Source organism: Acyrthosiphon pisum, chromosome A2, assembly GCF_005508785.2.
Source record: "Acyrthosiphon pisum isolate AL4f chromosome A2, pea_aphid_22Mar2018_4r6ur, whole genome shotgun sequence".
Taxonomy (NCBI): domain Eukaryota; kingdom Metazoa; phylum Arthropoda; class Insecta; order Hemiptera; family Aphididae; genus Acyrthosiphon; species Acyrthosiphon pisum.
Window position 1 is genome coordinate 64,139,916 of NC_042495.1, and position 18,236 is coordinate 64,158,151.

The 18,236-nt window shown below is 30.0% G+C and overlaps 2 protein-coding genes across 2 annotated transcripts in view; both read right to left on the reverse strand.

The window, feature by feature from the left end:
- Positions 1 to 328: 328 nt before the first annotated feature.
- LOC100168111 (glutamate receptor ionotropic, kainate 2) lies at positions 329 to 14,261 on the reverse strand. The gene is made up of 16 exons (XM_008182165.3): positions 13,913 to 14,261; positions 13,580 to 13,735; positions 12,086 to 12,452; positions 11,872 to 12,013; positions 11,125 to 11,295; positions 10,887 to 11,045; positions 7,247 to 7,468; positions 6,971 to 7,174; positions 5,714 to 5,798; positions 5,397 to 5,535; positions 5,174 to 5,311; positions 4,026 to 4,224; positions 3,719 to 3,950; positions 2,695 to 2,807; positions 2,486 to 2,629; positions 329 to 547 (listed from the first exon to the last, which is right to left on the reverse strand). The coding sequence occupies exons 1-16, from the start codon at positions 14,001 to 14,003 to the stop codon at positions 434 to 436; spliced, it is 2,676 nt and encodes an 891-aa protein (XP_008180387.1). The 5' UTR covers positions 14,004 to 14,261; the 3' UTR covers positions 329 to 433.
- A 559-nt stretch (positions 14,262 to 14,820) lies between these two features.
- Positions 14,821 to 18,236, reverse strand: part of LOC103308569 (glutamate receptor ionotropic, kainate 1) — a 19,541-nt gene continuing 16,125 nt past the window's right edge. Inside the window, exons 14-15 of the mRNA XM_029489968.1 lie at positions 15,684 to 15,827; positions 14,821 to 15,023 (exon numbers count right to left, since the gene is read on the reverse strand). Coding sequence (XP_029345828.1) covers positions 14,910 to 15,023; positions 15,684 to 15,827 — 258 coding nt within the window. The 3' untranslated portion in view covers positions 14,821 to 14,909. The remainder of the gene's footprint in view (positions 15,024 to 15,683; positions 15,828 to 18,236) is intronic.

Below are 18,236 nucleotides of genomic sequence, written 5' to 3' on the forward strand. Positions count from 1 at the left end.
ATTTTATGCACGAATATCCAATTACTGTCAAACTTGTTAATTCAACGTCGTATGAATTAGCACTAATTACTGACTGTTTTTCTAAGTTAGAAAACAAAATATGATAGGAACATAGAAATATAGAATAAATTGACGTATATTTATGTTAAATATACCTATATTTAAAACTCAAAAGTTGTACTAAATAATTTTGCAAATGAACAGAATAGGAAATAATTGAATGTATAGTTAACAAAAATAGTTTATAGATTCACATGTCATAGAAAAATTGTTTTCACGCATTAAGTATAATTTTTTTCATAATAAAAATAAAAATATCATTGAATTATACATTAAACAATTAATAATATTTTTTTTATTATTACCCAATATAACTACTCTTTATATATTATCATGACATTGACATATAAATATAAATATGAAATTTAGAAATTTAGTCTTCTGAAGACGGTTCATCCGAATATGTAGTGTGTCTGACTGGTTTAGTTGAATGGTGGCATTTAAGCACAAATTTCAGCTCCAGCTTGAATGCCTCCCACGGCGATAACTGCAAAAAGATTATTTATAATAAACGATAATACATTTTATATCATTCTATACTCAGTGAGGTAATTTGGGGGAAGAGGACAAGGCAAGCCTTGCTGGGGGTTTCCGTTTTCCACCGATAAAAGTTAATAAATTATTTGAGATATTTCTTGAGAGCCCCTGAACCTAAGTCCATCAAATAGTAATGATTAAAATGTACTCGCCTCGCCTTGTATCACAGACGACTGATATTAACCATATTAAAATATAAAATTAAAATAAAAACGAATAGTAGGTATAAACAGTATAAATGTAAATATTTATAATTTGAAACATCACAAGTTTATAATCCAAATTATAAAAAACTGTAAGTGTCGCTAATGGGTGGCTGCTTTCTCCAAACGTATCAAAATATGTATAATTTATTATGATTGTTTCTCCTTGTGACTAATATGTCTTAATAACTGTACGTTATCTAAATTCACATTTACTCATCGTGCCATTGAGTAGACTGTAATTTTTTTTTAAAAAAAATAAAAATAAATATGTTTGAATTTTGTTCTTTTTATATAATTTTTATTTTTATAATTTTTATTTTTTAATTTTTTTTTTATTAATTAACCCTCGGAAACTTAGGCCATTGGGTGGTTTTTACTGTGGAGGGAAGTACTGTAAGTTTAAACACGTGTGTTTTGGTTTGGCAGATTTTTTAGTGGGTACCAGTAGGTATATCTGCCATGTCCGAGTTGGGGATGGCAACACTTCTCTCCGGAAACCATGACTTGCCCGAAGAAAAATGCCACCCACGGCTGGCATCAAACCGGCTCCCGTGTGCGTAATAACTAGCGCCTTAATCCACTCGGCCACTCCGTCTCCCAAACATATTTTAACACATTCAATATTTACTATATAAAAAAAATATAACCTTTGGCGGAAAATGGTCATGGTGATAACGGGCGAGGGTTATTTTGGCGGAAAACGGTTACACTCGACTTTCTCACAACCCCTAACTACTTGTAGACGACACCCCGATGCATGTGGGTTGTTGGTGATAAAATATGTATTTTTTAATTTTGAGGAACATAAACAAAAGTGTTGTGTATCTACCATAAGTACACATTGTGTAATAGTACCAATTGGCACAGTAAAAATTCTAAAACTATTTACTAATAACTAAGCTTCTATTAAAAGCTTTATCTGTGACTACAGAACCTCGAATATTTATTTATTTATTTTATAAATTAACGCCAATCGGATTTTATACTGGGAATGCCATAATATAAATTACCTAATATAATTATACAACAATAATAGCAACAAGATAAGTAAGCTTATAAACGTTATAGAATATTATTTAATATTTTTAACATTTTAAGTTGACCTTATAGCAGACGTGTTAAGTATTGTAATTTAATTTGTTTGGCTAAGTTAAAAATCTAAAATGTCAAAATTGATGCTGGCACTATATTATATATTTATTTGTCCCCACTAGTCTTTAATGCGAAAAAAAATATGCAATTTGTGACTATGACAATACATTTAAAATTACATTTAAAAGCAATTGCATTGAGATAAAAATGTAATAATTGGAAATTACCTTGCGATTGGTTTTTATCAATTTTCAAAACTTTGACCCTCCCCTCTCCATTATAAACAGTTAAATGAAACCATGGCAGAGCTTATACAAGTATGACTATGTTTATGGAGTTATTAGCAATACAATGTTAACAACAATAGTTGTAATAGTTGCGCATGATCAATATCTATAAAACTATGTAGGTACCTATTAAAATATTAATAATTGATCTCAAAAACTATAAACTGTATCTATATAAGAAAATTCAACAAAGATATTATTATGAAATAAAAAAAAAAATGTATAAAAATTTTCAATTTTAAATGATAAATAAAAGAAATGAACACGTTTAACTATTATAAAAAATAATGTTATTGATATTACTTTTTCTGCGACTGCCACTTTTCGAATGTTCCATAAGAATTCCAATAGTGAGAATAGAAATCCTAACATACACCCCAAAATAAGAATGACGAACATCCCTCCCACTTCATTTACGTCTAGCTCTGCAGAATCTTTTTTAGGTATCTGAAACATTACCAGTTTATATTAATATTTTTCAACATTATAATTAATCTAATAAAAAGTATTACTGGACACATTTTGTCTTCAGATACCGACCACCATTTGTCTTTTAGTTCCATTAGCTTCCCAGATTCGGAAAGTTTTAATAACGCCATACTGACTGCCGTTCTATGTGGAGCATCTGAAAATGAATATTGTATAATCATAGATAAATGGCATCATTAAATCAAAAAGTATAATATTTAATGTAATTAATTTTTCAAATTAAGATGTAACTTAACGTCAGACCAGTGGCGTATTTACGAAGGGGGGGGGGGTCCATGGGGTCCGGACCTCTCCCAATGCTCAATGCTCCGTGTCTCGTATGTGTTAAATTTTGTGTTTTTACATGATTAAGAAAAACAAGTTTTATCGCTTCAATTGTTAAAATGTTCAATTAATATCGTGATTTTTTTTTTTTTATAAATTTTCATTGCCAATATCACATTTTGATTTTGCACAGTATTTACATTGCCACAGCAAATTCAAAATCCCCATTTGAACAACTCCCCGGGTGGGGCTAGGATGATGAAAAGTACTTTACGTCCTATTCTTGTACCTACTAAATCAACAAAACTTTTTTTATCCAAATCGATGGAGCTGTTACGGAGGAGTTCGTACACTAACACCGTGACACGAGATTTTTATATATATTAGAATCTAATAAACAAAAATCTCGTGTCATGGTGTAATAATTAGATGATTAAAAACTTAAAAATTTTACATGGACTTATAAGCTCCCCACGGCTCTGTGTTCTGAAAATGATCTGGACCCTCCCCATGACAAATTCCTAAATACGCCACTGCGTCAGACTATTACATATTTTAATTAAAGCAATGTGTCACTTTATTACTATAATAAGTTTATTTAAACGATAAATCAAAGTATGGTGTAATGGTCACATATTTAAGTAGTAACATTTATGCAATGAAAAGTTAGGGAATAAATAATTAAAGCAACAGGTAGATATTTGGTTCAATTATGATTATTATTTTATAACAAAAATAATTTTAAGCTTACTTCAGTTTAAAATTAATTGGACATAAACTCACTAAAAGGCATTGCGATTCCATATGCTTTGTTATCCAACCAAGTTCCTACTTCTGTCAAATCACAATTTCTCTGGACTTCATACTCAATTGTACTGGACTCCATAAAAAAAGCATAGGCTTCTCTTTCTTTTTTTACTCGGTCTACACCCTGTTTATTGTCATACATCATAACCGTGTCACCGTATGTTTCCATTACGCTATACATTTTCTGATAAAGGTTCACGTCAGAGTTCTAAATCAAAAACATTAATACAAAATCTAAAGAAATGAATAGTAACTGGTAAATAAACAAAAAATTTGGTATAACCTCAAAAAACCCGGCAGTCGATTGCCCTCTAACGCATCCATATTTTATGGTCGACTGTTTGTCTAGATCCTCAACTCTTTTGATCGCAGACTCCTTTCGACTTGATGTTAAAAATGCGGTCCAATTAGCAGTGTATGACTGCGTTACGATTAATGCAAAAAACCACCACATCGACGCGCACACTCTTGTTGAAAAAGCTCTAGAACATTATTATTACAGCTATATAGGTAGTCACATTTGTAACACAAAATTAAAATTATGTATGATTATTCATCGGTGAAAAAGGGCTCCAAATTATTTTAATGACGTGTAGTTAAATTGCCTATCTAAAACGCCGTGTGGTTGAAATTTTACTTTTGAAAATGTATATTACAATATTGTATTATGATCATGAGATACGGGGAAATTAGATTGGAGCACATGATAGAGTCTGTGCTAGAAAAAAAAAAGGAAAAATGCATATCTAGTTTTATTATATTATACAAGAAAATATTTTAAACCTTTGTGAGTAATTCAAGCGCAACCTATACTTTTTTGTTTGGAGGAGGCAGGGAGGTCTAATCAAGACATTAATTTCGAATAGTTTGTATTTTTTTTAATATTATATTTTATAGATTGTACACATTTAAATATTATATTACATTTTAATTATTATTAATTAACTATATGCAATGCTTGAAATTTGAATTGAGGGGGTGACGCGATGGCGCGGTCGTACTCCCATTTCTTAGTATAAAATAATTATGCGTATCCTTATTATTTATCCAAATCAATAAGATATTTCAATATTCAGGTACGCTTTTGCATCCCCCTTCTAATTTTTTCTAAATTCAAGCATTGCCTATACATTGGTAAAATATAGTAGGTACTATATAATATTATGCAAGGGAGATAGCCGGGAGTCCATATTGTGTAACTCTGTATAAATATAATACTACCTAGCTATATAATATATACAAATTTATTTTTCACGTGAGTTTTTAACTCAGTGAGGCCCAGTAATCTTTTTTGATACGTATAAAAAAAAAAAAAATGAATATAACTTATTATAATATCTTGGTAATTTGTTTGAAAGATTAATACCACTGACATTTTATGTCCAATATACACCTATGTTATCATTTGGATATTTACATAATATTATTTACCTCGGCAATACTTCACTCCCCTGGCATAATATAGACCCCAAAGAAAACCATAAACAATTTATTAAAGACAACGAGTTCTCGAGTTCTTCAGGCTCCGATGCACATGGATGAGGATTTTGCCACTCGTTAGGAGTAATCCTAAAAAAAAATAATAATAATAATAGTTTTTACACAACGTTTAGAACCATAAAAGTTTTTTCATAATATGTGTGCACATACTAACCTAGCTAATATATATAGAATAATTGATAGACCCAAGTATGCAGTCGCAGTATATACCCACACATGAAACGATAAGGGTTGGGTGAAAGAGAATAAATTTGTTTCTGGTTCTTTTGGTTTACTGAACAAGATGCTAATTCCTATTATTTCAAGTTAATTTATTATATTATTCAATAATCATAATTATTAGTTACAACACGAAAATCGCAATGGTTGGTACAATTTAAAATTATTTACTAGCTAAGCGAACATTTCATATAATATATATTAATACCTATGCAATAAATATATAATAATATAATAATTATATAGCTTTACCCAAATTCATGAAAGGAGTCGTAAAATCAACTGCCGTCCTCCTGTCGTGTGTGATGGTCAGATCGCAAACAGCTAAGTCGGCTCTCTTGAAACAAAAAACAATTAGCTATTTGCTTCAAATGCCACTTAAATCTCAAATACATTATATTTAAAATATACATTGAATATTTTTTTTGGTGAATGCATTATATAGTAGGGAATCAAATAAATTTTACAATTATATTACATTTGAATTATGTTGCTTATATATACATGACTTTAAAAAAAGAAACGTTTACTATGAAATATTAAAATTATGATTACATACAAATCAGACGTCAATGAATGCTGGTCAACAAAATGTCATCGATTACATAAGGTGACGTCCACGACGGGACTGTTTGATTTTTTGCAAGGTGTCGTAGCTAACAACCAGTATTTTTACTTTTTTAATTGTTGGTTTTTTAAAATATCTTTTTATTATATTTTAGTTTATTTTTAACCAAGTGTTACTTGTTTTTCTTTACTCCGGCATGGTTAGGTTTAGAGTATAGTTTAGAGTATTCTATCTCACGTGCGCGTACAGAGACGTTTGTGGCGGAAAAACACTTTTGAAGTAGTCAAAACCCTGTTATATACTTATTTTCTGATCCAATACTCGTTATCGTGGTCAGCTGAGAAATAGTAAAACGCTGTCTATAGGTTAAAGAGATCTCACCCTTAAACATCCAGTACTCGTTATCGTGGTCAGTTGTTCGAGAGTAAAGTAACCTTAGAATTGTATAGTGTAAGTCCTGTTGGACCTTATTTAATTAGGTATACTTTTGTGTAGTACTCATTATTGTGGTCACCAAAAGGAGAATTTAAATAAGCTTTTACAGCAGGTACCTATGAATAATCTACTATTTTAACGGTTTGGGAATAGGAAATCGAAATATATCTTTTATATACGCCAAACCTTTGCGTGACGTACACAACAATTACTTTTGCTATATTATATTATTTTGTTAAATATATATAAATGTTATTTTGTTCGATTCGAGATTCAAACAGTTCGACCCATCACTATTCACTAGTAATTTTGTTATAGGGCCCATTTCCGTTATATGTATAAATTATGTTATTTTATACATTATACCTACATATTATGTATTCATGTTATATATATAACATACCTACCTATAATAAAAATATTTACATTTGTATACATTTACTTAAATACTCAAGTAACATTAGTACTGAAGTATATTATTATACATTATACATAATAATAATTACCAGTTCATGAACTTCTCCGATAAGTCCGTCCCATTTGCCAGTCTTCTTGTCTTTTTTTCCGTTACCATCGTTCCGCAATTTGAACTCGTACGTGATGTTGATCTCTTCCGAAATCATATGTATTAAATCAACCACGTATCCCTCGTACTTATCATTGCCAACGCGATTTTTATGATCTTCTTTCAACATCATGTACGGCTCCGTCTATGTAAATTCAATGTTATCGATTAAATATTTCATTCCCGTACGACTGTCGGTATAATACCCGTAACTAACAATTTTTGATGCGACAATGAAAGTCTTGTTCATGTTTGCGTTCACCAGATCATCCAGCATTTGATTCCTAGTTCTCGTGTACGACATTTCTTTTTGCGGATCCCAAACACCGATCTTCTTGAACCCCGTATTTGTCAACTCAACCATTTCCAATGTGAAATAATTCCTATACCCAGAATCTTGGTCGAATCGCAATTTGCCTGTGAGACCATCGGTTTCTACCTAAACACCGAATTTTATCTAGTCGTTGCAATAACTAGGTAGTAACACCTAATACCGGCTATCAGTCATCATAATAATAAAATATTAGTAATAAATCCAATTTCGTACAGTCGTACCGTTTGTCAATTGTTTTTTTCATATTAACTGTACCAAAATATAGTAAATACAAATATTACCATTTATTAAAATATTTTTTTGTCACGCCTGCACCGAAAGTTTGGTTTTCGACCACGGTTGAAGCGTTCGAAAGCAACCATTTTCTGTCCAGCGGGCGGAAAAGAGGAAATCCCCAAAGTGCCGGGTGGAAAAGAGGAAATCCCAAAAAGTGCCGGGCGGAAAAGAAGAAAATTTCAAGAAATCCCCAAAAGTGCCGGTCGCCGGGCGCGTATCCCCTGCACAACCAGAAACTAAAATGTATACCTACCACGGTCCTTACAAAACATAAGCTTTTGGTTACATCTTAAATTTATAGTATAACCTCCTTGCATGACGCATAAACATATTTTGTAGAAAAGTCTATGATTGTTGCATAGATCCCTGCATAACCTTTTCCATGAACGCAGGGGCGTGACAAAAAATAGTATGTGTGGCTCGTGTGGGAAGGCCATTTCCCGCCATTGCCACACAATATACTATTATTTCGTAACTTATAGATAAAAGCGGCTGAACTGTACCGAACCTAAACAATATATTACGCTGTGGATGTATTACTCCCTGCATCAATTCGATATCATAAATATATTTATACTCAAAAATATAATAAAGTTAATTTAAAATGTTTTTTTTTTTTAATTTAAAAAAAATGATATATAAAATAAAAAAAGGTGGGCAAGTGGATGTCGCTTTGCTGTACAGTAGATTACAAGTGGGTCACTGTATAATGGATGATATTAATTTTGAATTCGATGATATAATATCATAGTATAAGAAAAACGATTCTGAGCGGAGACGGTATGTCAGTCTAGGTATAAGACATATTATATACTTATCTATGGTATTAAAAAAAAATTGACCTATAATAAATTTCAAATTAACCATATCGCAATATCCATTAGGTACTTATAACGTGTTATACATCAACAACAAACCGTGATACTATCATAGATATATAATAGCATAATTTTAACAGAATTGTAACAGAATTAACTACTTACGTAGAATCTTGTTTTAAATTTTCAATCCTTAGATATAAAAGTTGAACATTTTATAAATTTTTAGCTACGAAATAATTATTCAATTTTAAATTTGATAAATTCGATCTTTAAATGCTTATAAAAAAAAATTGTGTCTATGTATTTTTAATATTTTTAAACTGCTATTGTAACAATATATCAGGAGCCTTGTATTTTCACACTTTTTTACCCATCAAATACAATTTTATTGATATTTATGGAAAAAAACTAAAAAAATTGAAAACTGACAATGTCCGTCAACAGCTCAAAAAGAGTCAAATTATTTTCAAAATTTTATCGTATATAGAAAATGCTAATATGAACATTCAGTGAAATTTTCAAGTATCTACAGTCATTCGTTTTTTTATTACAACAAAATAAGAAAATCGTTACACGAGAAATCGAGTGAATATCAAATGTTGAAAAAATATGAATTTCAAACGCTCATATAAATTTAATTTGAATTGCTTGTTGACATTTTTTTTTTGTAAAAGGTAGACAAACTTATGGGGAATCTTGTATTACATTTTCAAATCTTAGATTTGAAAAGAAAATTTTTCATAAATTTCTAACTGAAAATAATTTGCAAATGTTCGTCATTTATACGTATTTTGTCAATATTTGAACTTTAGATGCTTATAAAAAAAATTGCGACTATGGATTTTTAATTTTTTTCATCTGCTATTGAAACTATATACTAGGAGCCTTCTATTAAATTGTCAAGCTTTTTTAACCAACAAATAAAATTGTATTGATATTTAAAGAAAAAAAGACTAAAAAAAATAGAAACTGTAAATGTCCGTAAACAGCTCAAAATAAGTCTAAATATCTGGAAAATGTTATGGTGTATAAAAAATGCTAATATAAACATTCAGTTAAAATTGCATGTACCTACGGTCATTTGTTTAAGAGTTGCACCAAAAACCAAAGTCAATTTTCTCGAAAACAGATTTTGCGTAAAAATTCCCGTTTTTCCTTAATTTTTCTTTGGTTTTTCACGGCGCTTTCGAAAACTACTGGGACCCTCCAAAGTACCAACTAGATTCACTTTCATATCAGAAAAGATACTATTGAAGAAAATCTAAGCATTTTTACTGTCCTAAAAGGTAATGACAAACACAAAAAAAAAATAAAATAAATTTAAAAAAAAACACACATCATTGTAAAATCAATTCATTCATCGTTTCACTCAGAATCTAAAAATCTGGGAAGGTCGCTCTACTGTATAGAATAGAACCGAAGGTTTTGAGTGAGGCACTCAGTAAATCACTGTAATAGATGTGTTAAATTTGTATTCAATGATAAATCATAGCATAAAAAAAACGATTCTGAACGAAGAAGATTTGTCAGAATATTTTTATAGAAACATTTTTATTTGGTATTTATATTAAAATTAATAATTTACTTTCTATTAATAGAATGTTGTTATTTTTGTACAAGAAAATCTCATGTATAATATTTTATATTTTATTATTTATTAGTTATACTTATTAATTATTATAATAAATTGTATACATCATATTATTATATCATTGTTAATACCGCGTACCCTAGAACCGAGTGAAAAGGTACTTGGTATAATATTTTATAAATACTAAATAGGTAGTATAAAATTAGTCTAAATATTTTTGAAATTTCATTGGGTATAGAAAATAATAATATACGTAATGACAGAGAGTTTCAAGTTCCTTTGATTAATATTTTTTGGATTACAACAAACTTTAATTATACTATACTAAAATCGTTATTATTTTGATAGAATATCCAATTCAGTCTAAGTTATGAATTTAAACACCTATAAAAAATCTATGTATTTTTGATATTTTTCGAATAGGTACTGTAAGATCAACTCATGAGAAACATTGTATTAAATTTCCAAGCTTTTTAACTTATAAACAAAAATTGAATCATATTTAATCGAAAGAAATAGAAAATTTCAAAAGTGCAGAAAATATTTTGAAAGTTTCAAGTCTCTGCAGTTGTTTATGGTTTTTTTTTAATCGTTTTGATAAATACTGGAAATAGCTTACTTTTTATCTCCCAAAGTATCAATTTCATCTAGTTTTCTATCAGAAACTACCATCAAAATTGATTATTAAAGGATTTTTATTGCTTCAAAATCATAGTAGGTAGTAGGTACCTGTACCAAAACATTCATCACACCGCTAAGAATTTAAAATTGTTTTTTCCTGATCAAATTTATCGTATCGGACACGCAATTATTGTGAAATCTAATAGTGACTTACGACTCTCATGAAGTTGATAAGACTAAATCCACTGGACCATCCAGTAATCGATCGATTTGCACAACTGTTCGGTTCGGCCTTGATAGCTTTTGTGCCACCAATACCACGCAACGCTTTAGCATACACATTGACTGCATCAAACATCAATAACGCGTTGACCTGATTGTGTATAGAAATACGAAGAGATAAACAAATTTTGTTTTAATTTGTTTAACAATAAATAATAACAGTATATTACTGTAATAGTCTCTGCTCGAAATACTTCCATATTCAAATTCATTCTCTGTTGAACGAATTCAAGATCTGCCATTATATTAGTCACTGTTGGACTTGATGGATCTATTAATTTCACTGCAGTGATATTGGTACGTTTAAATTGTAAGTGACCATAATCTATAGTGTGTGCGTCCTGAAGACGATGTATGAATAAGTAATAACGCATCATAATTTATAAATATGAAATACACATTAAAAAAAAAAAATTATATTTATCAGAAAAGTGATAAAATAAGTTATCTAACCTTCAAAGTTAAGTTAATGTATTTTGAATGTATAAATTGATAAAATAATTCTATAGTATATATTATATACATAACCAACTAATATTTATATCGTATATGAACTAGGACTAGCTAAAATAATGCACTAACGTATACAGTTAAATAAATATAAAGCTACCTACATATTATGCAAACAAAATAAATCTAAAAGAGTTAAATATGTATACCTAATTTAAAACGTATATTTTAAAAACAATGTACACTGTTATTAAGTAAAAACTTTAATGAATATTAAATACTTATAAAAAAAATTACAAATTATTTTTCTAAAATATCACAAACTACTATAAATTATTTAAGGAAATGAAAAATTATTATATTCAACTGATAGTCGCAATACTTAATGTTGTAGCTGAGAGACTTAAAGTAAAATAATGGTTAATAAGCTTTTAAATGCAACAAGATCAAATTTTTTTTCAACTAACCAGAGAAGTAATAATAAAACTGTGGTAATCGTCCATTAGGCCTACATCTTCAGCTTGCCCCAATACAGTTAATATGATATCTGTATCACAATCCAAGACAATATGACTCTCCAGAGATTTTTTGACCTCTTTGAGCATAGGTCTGAAAAATCGTTTTGTCCAGAAATTAATTCAAACGCCAAATAATGCGTAAATGAATTTTTCTGATGCCTACCGGTAATCGTAATTTTCTGATAACTTTATGATAGTAATAGCCGATAATTCAGTATCCGATAATTTGGTCAGTCCAGAATAATCTTGGATTAAGTGCTGCAACCTTGCGAGTCCTTCATCTCGCTGATACAGCAAAGTAAAGGATGTCCAATCCATGTCACGGACGATGGCCGTATACCCGCGACTGAGGACCACCGGATCCGGATAAACGTTTATGTAATAGTTCGGTTGTTGTCTAAGGTTCATTTTCCAATGGGTTTCTATGTGAGGGATTTCCATGGAATCGCATATCGATTGGACTATGACCGATGACTCGTAGCCTGCGGGACCGAAAATAGCTCCGACGCCAGACTCAAGAGATTCGCATACTGTGCAGTGATGATGATAATGCGACGTATAGCGAAAACGAAAACATAAAAGAATCGATACTTACATTATAATATTGTCTACAATTTACAAAGATCCCTATAGGTTGCAAGATAGTACATCGATAAAATGCTTAAATGCTGAACAAATTATAATTTTTTTATTCTGGACGTCAATGATACATTTCGTCCACCTAACCCAACATGATATATTATAATACACGATGTGCAAGATTCTACTTTATAATATGTGTCACAAGGCCGTATTTGGGGGGAGGGGGGGGTCGAGGGTTCAACCCCCCCCCCCCCCGTAATTTTAAAATAGTTAGTAAACTGAACTTCGAAACGTAATAATAAACATAATACAGATAAATACCTAAATATATTTGTATCGTTTCAAAAATTATATTATATTATCCGGTTATCGTGCGAATACGAACCGTATATAAATTTATATACATTATACATATATACCCACAAGCGATTGAATGTAAACGATAACGATTAATTATTGACAGACGACGATAACGTCGTACTATTAGCAATATTACCAGTATCGACTGCTACGCCAGAGCGCTCATTCTCTACCTTAAAAAGGTTAAAAAAAACTTTTTAAGAAATTCCTCAGGTCACTTCTGAATGTGCATAGACATATTAAAATAAGTACAGATGAAGTGATTGACCGTTTTGCGAAAGAAAAAAAAGACAAACAGATCTTGTGCCATACAAATGTATTTACAATTTAAGCTGAAAAAAAAACTGAAAACATTTTGTAGGTATTATGTACTGTGTTATATTATTATTTTGTATTGTATCATAATTTAGTATTTTAACTTCAGTATATTGTAATAATTAAATTTTGTAAAATTATGGCAGTTCATTATTTTAATGTATATCTATGTAAATATTATATAATACCATAAAATATCTCATCTTGATATATTATTATCTAACAAAATATTATGAAAGAAATTTTTTTTATACCTTTGATAGTTTTTTTTAACTAGATATTTAAATACATATGATAATTTGGTCTTAAACCCCCGAAAATTTATTCCAGCTATGGCCTTGATGCGTCATATTAAATTGTATTATAATCTTTGAGGTCGGAATGGTCATTGGTTGCTTACCTATTTTACTAGTCTGATAACCGTCGTCGATGTCAACGATTTCTACTCGGCCTTCAAGTTTGACATCGTTCGAAAGTGTCGGGTCCAAGTTGACTTTATGTATGGCCAGTTCAAAGGCCATTTGTTCTACCGAATCTTCGGACGGAAACAGACCCACTGGAGCACATAATAATAACGATAACACGGACACGTTTTTTTAAAACAACATTACGGGTAACGATAGAATAATTATATATTAGTATAGGTAATACTTAAATAGCTTGTAAGATAAAAAAAAAATAATACAACTAAAATAATTTGATTATAGGTACATATACTCAATCGATGACTGACCGATGGTGATGCGTTCCACATCTTCCGCCGCACAGTCCGCAAAACCGGACAACAGGAACAGGACCACCACTGCAGTAGCTGCGGATTGCATGTCGCGCGTGGAATTAATGAACGGATATAATAGCGGCTGCTCTCACATGTAGTAGGTACATAATAATATTATACGGGATTATTAATTCCGTACATTATAATATTATATAGTGCGTTTTCACGAGACACTTGCTAAACCGCTGAAAACCTATATTTAGATTGCGCACGCAAATCGTAATGGGCTGGTAGCCAGTGTCTATCCCGATTTTAAACAACCGCCGCAATGACCTATCTACGATTATTGAGGAGGCAATCCGCAGCAGCGCGTATTTATTGTACGCCACGACGTATATATTATTATTTTTTCCCACCACCTATCATGTGTGTTGTAGACACGATACCGATCTTTGGCAGCCGGGTTAAAGGTTATACGCGCGTCTGGAAAATAATAATAAATGCGACGACGGCGACGGCGACGGTGCGGCTTATTTAGCACGCGAGCACGACCTTTATATTGTTGTCTTTGGAAGTCGGGCCAAACAAATATTATAATGACCATCGTCGCATCGGCAGCGTCGGGATGAGTGTTTTTTTATTTTTTTTCCCAACTCTCGTCGAATTTAACACGCGTCGTTGTTTACATAACGGTCGGTCTCCGGAGGTATACTAAAATAACGATCCAATTTTAAATGCGGCAGAACCGATTCTGCCGGCTATGTACCTACAACTAACTATTATCCTATAACTATTATAGTACTGCACGCAACCATAATATAAAAATACAAATAGCCGCAATAGAGTATTATCATATTATAGGTAGATAGGTAAAGGTAGGTAAGGTAGATTGCCTAAAGCAAAAAAAATCGATTCGATTAACGAAAGAGAATATCTAGGTATAATAATATAAATATATAAATTAATAATACAATAATACAATAATATTATATTATATAATATATTAAAGTCATTATTTAGTAGTTACATCCGATGAACTGTCTTCTACATGTCTCACTGGTTTGGATGTTCCGTGACACTTGAGCACGAATTTCAACTCCACCATGAATGCTTCCCATAGTGTTAACTACAATAATTAAAATTAACTATTTAAGTAGGAATTGATTTTCAATTATTTTTGAATAGATTTATATAGATAGGTAAAATATTTCGGTTGAAAATTTGTAATATAATATTAACAATATTAGGTTTTATTATCACTATTGCATTGTTAAAATCTCTTTTTCGTTTTATATTATATTATATTTACTTGATGGTTGTTAAAATATAAAAATAGATATGAAAAAGAAAAAGAAAATACACTGAATACTGGCTGAATATGTTTAATCAAGAGTTAATAACCGTTAAATATAATATTTTATACCTAGGTACATATTTAAATATTTTACACAGCTGTCCTTGTATCATAATGCGTTATAATACGTTATACCTACTGCATATTATGTATAATTTAATTAATATCATATTATTACTATGTACAATACATCATTTTAAAACACAATTTGTATAGTCCAACCTAAATTAACTTTATTATAATTTCACGATTCATAAACGTGAATGATGGATCATGAAATTAAATGTTGTATACTATCTAGGTACATTTGTAATTTGTATATGTTCCAATTTATCTTAATATTTTTAACAAGTTATAAAATATTAGTAATAAAACATATTACAGTTCCCATAACTATAATAAATCGTGTTATATAATTATTAAGTATATTACCTTTTCTTCAACTGCCACTTTTCTTATATTCCATAAAAATTCGAGTATGGAGAATAAAAATGCTATGAGACAGCCAAGTATTAAAATTACAAACATACCACCAACTTCATTGACATCAAGTTCAGCTGAGTCTTTTTTTAAATCCTGAAATATTAAAATGAATCCATTCAATCTCAATAACAATACAATTATTTATTGCTATTAATTTATTATTATTAATATACAAATACCTACACGGCTACACAGGTAGTATACGGTATGTCTCATCTTGTATCACGTCTATGTATCATTAAATAATAAAAATATCCTAAGCCCAACGACCTTAGATTGAAATACGATTTGTTGTGATAGACGATAGTATGATTGTGATAACTACATTAGTACACATTTTGAGAAAAACTCAATTTTTAAGTCTCTTTGGTTTACGCATGGGCAATTATACAACTCGAGTGTTTTTGAACAGCATCCTTTTTTATTGTTACTAAAAATATGGAAAGATAATTTAATTCTTAGTTTTTTTGATTCACCAACCATCTTTCTAAACCTAAAACTGACTGAAATAGAGGCTTACAGATATTTTGAAATTTGCAAAGAGTTTAATTTTTTTATTATTTCTAAAACATGGCACAATAAAATTGTATTTAGGGATCTTTTACATGGATTTAAAAATGTTGATTATAAAATAAAATGTAAATTACTTTGTAAAATATTATTTTTAAGTACGTTTATTTTTTATCTTTTAAAATGTTCATAATTTTATCTCCTTATTTTCTAAATACATCACCATTCGACAAATTATTCTCTGTATGCGTGGCTGCCAAATTTCAGAAACTCTGAACATTTTATAAGATAAAAAAATTACGTTACATAAAAATGATATGCTAGATAGTAATTTACATTTTATTTCATAATACAAATGTTCAAATCCATGTAAAAAAAATCACTGAATACAATTGTTGAAATGTGTCAGATTTTTAGAAAAATCGAATTATTTTCAAATTTCAAAAACCTATAAGCCTGTATCTTAGTCAATTTTAGGATTAGGAATATGGTCAATGAATCAAAATGACATGAAAAGAAAACATCTATCCATATCTGGCGATAAAAATAAGGGTTGCTGTTAAAAAAAAATATAAGTGATGTTGCGCATTTGCAAACCAAATGTATTAAAAAACTGATATTTGATCAAAATGTGTACTAATGTATTCCCTAGCTATCACATCAAACCGTATTCCAATCTAAGCTCATGAGATGTATTAGATGTATTAGATGTAATAGTGGTACATATAAGACCGGGCCATAGGCGCAGATAGGAGGGGGTTAGGGACTAAGCTGGAAATTTCTCTCCAAACTTTTCCAAACTTTTCCTAAATTTTTTTAAGCTTATTCAGTATTATTATGGTAGAGCTTCAGCACCCCCCCCCCCCCCAAAAAAAAAAAAAATAATCTCAAACGCAATTTTCACCTATGGAGACACTAGCTAGTAGCTGTTTATAGTCTATACTAATAACATGCATATACAGTTTAACTTCCCCTAATGGCCACCTTAAATAGCGGACGTTTTTTTTTTTTTTGAGAACAGACAACAAACTTTCTACAACTGAACTCTCTAAATAGTGGACAGTTTTTCAGTGATCAATCGATTGTGTCTGGTACTTAGGGGCTCCGCTGTATATTATATTAAGTAGAATTATATTGAAAAGTAGATAAAAATTCTTATAGTCATAGACTTCAGAGTTGTATAATAGGTTTTAGTAGGAAGGTACTTAAATATGTGATAGAATTATATTCACACAAAATTTCACCATATTATGGCAATGAAAGAAAATCTTGAGAAAAGAAAATCAATTATTAATATAGTTATTTTAGATTCTGAGTGGAACGATGAATGTATTGATTTTACAATGATGTGTGTTTTTTTTTTTATTTTTTTATTTTTTTTTGTGTCTGTCATTACGTTTTAGGACAGTAAAAGTGCTTGGATTTTCTTCAACAGTACCTTTTCTGATAGGAAAGTGAATCTAGTTGGTACTTTGGGGGGGTCAAAAGTAAATTTTTTCCAATAGTTTTCAAACGCGCCGTGAAAAACAAAAGAAAAATTAAGGAAAAACGGGAATTTTTACGCAAAATCTGTTTTCGAGAAAATCGATTTTGGTTTTTGGTGTAACTTTAAAACAAATGACCGTAGATATATGAAATTTTGACTGAATGTTTATCTTAGCATTTTCTATACACCATAACATTTTCAAAATATTTTGATTTATTTTGAGCTCTTTACGGACATTTTCATTTTCCATTTCTTTTTAGTTTTTTTTCTAAAAATATCAATAAAATTTTATTTGTTGGATAAAAAAGCTTGAAAATTTAATAGAAGGCTCCTAATATATTGTTTCAAAGGCAGATGAAAAATATTAAAAATCGTTAGTCACAGTTTTTTTTTATAAACATTTAAAGTTCAAAAAATGACAAAATATGGAAAAATCACGAAAATTTGCAAATTATTTCGAGTTAGAAATTCATAAAAATTTTTCTTTTTAAATCTAAGATATGAAA

What these genes read in the sequence shown, in the direction of transcription:
- LOC100168111 (XM_008182165.3), bottom strand. Translation starts at nt 14,003, where the DNA reads ATGCAATCCGCAGCTACTGCAGTGGTGGTCCTGTTCCTGTTGTCCGGT. An exon ending in TCATTGTCGCATCAAAAATT is followed by an intron (nt 7,175 to 7,246) that starts GTTAGTTACGGG and finishes GAATTTACATAG; the next exon opens with ACGGAGCCGTACATGATGTT. An exon ending in TCGGAGAAGTTCATGAACTG is followed by an intron (nt 5,799 to 6,970) that starts GTAATTATTATT and finishes TTTTGTTTCAAG; the next exon opens with AGAGCCGACTTAGCTGTTTG.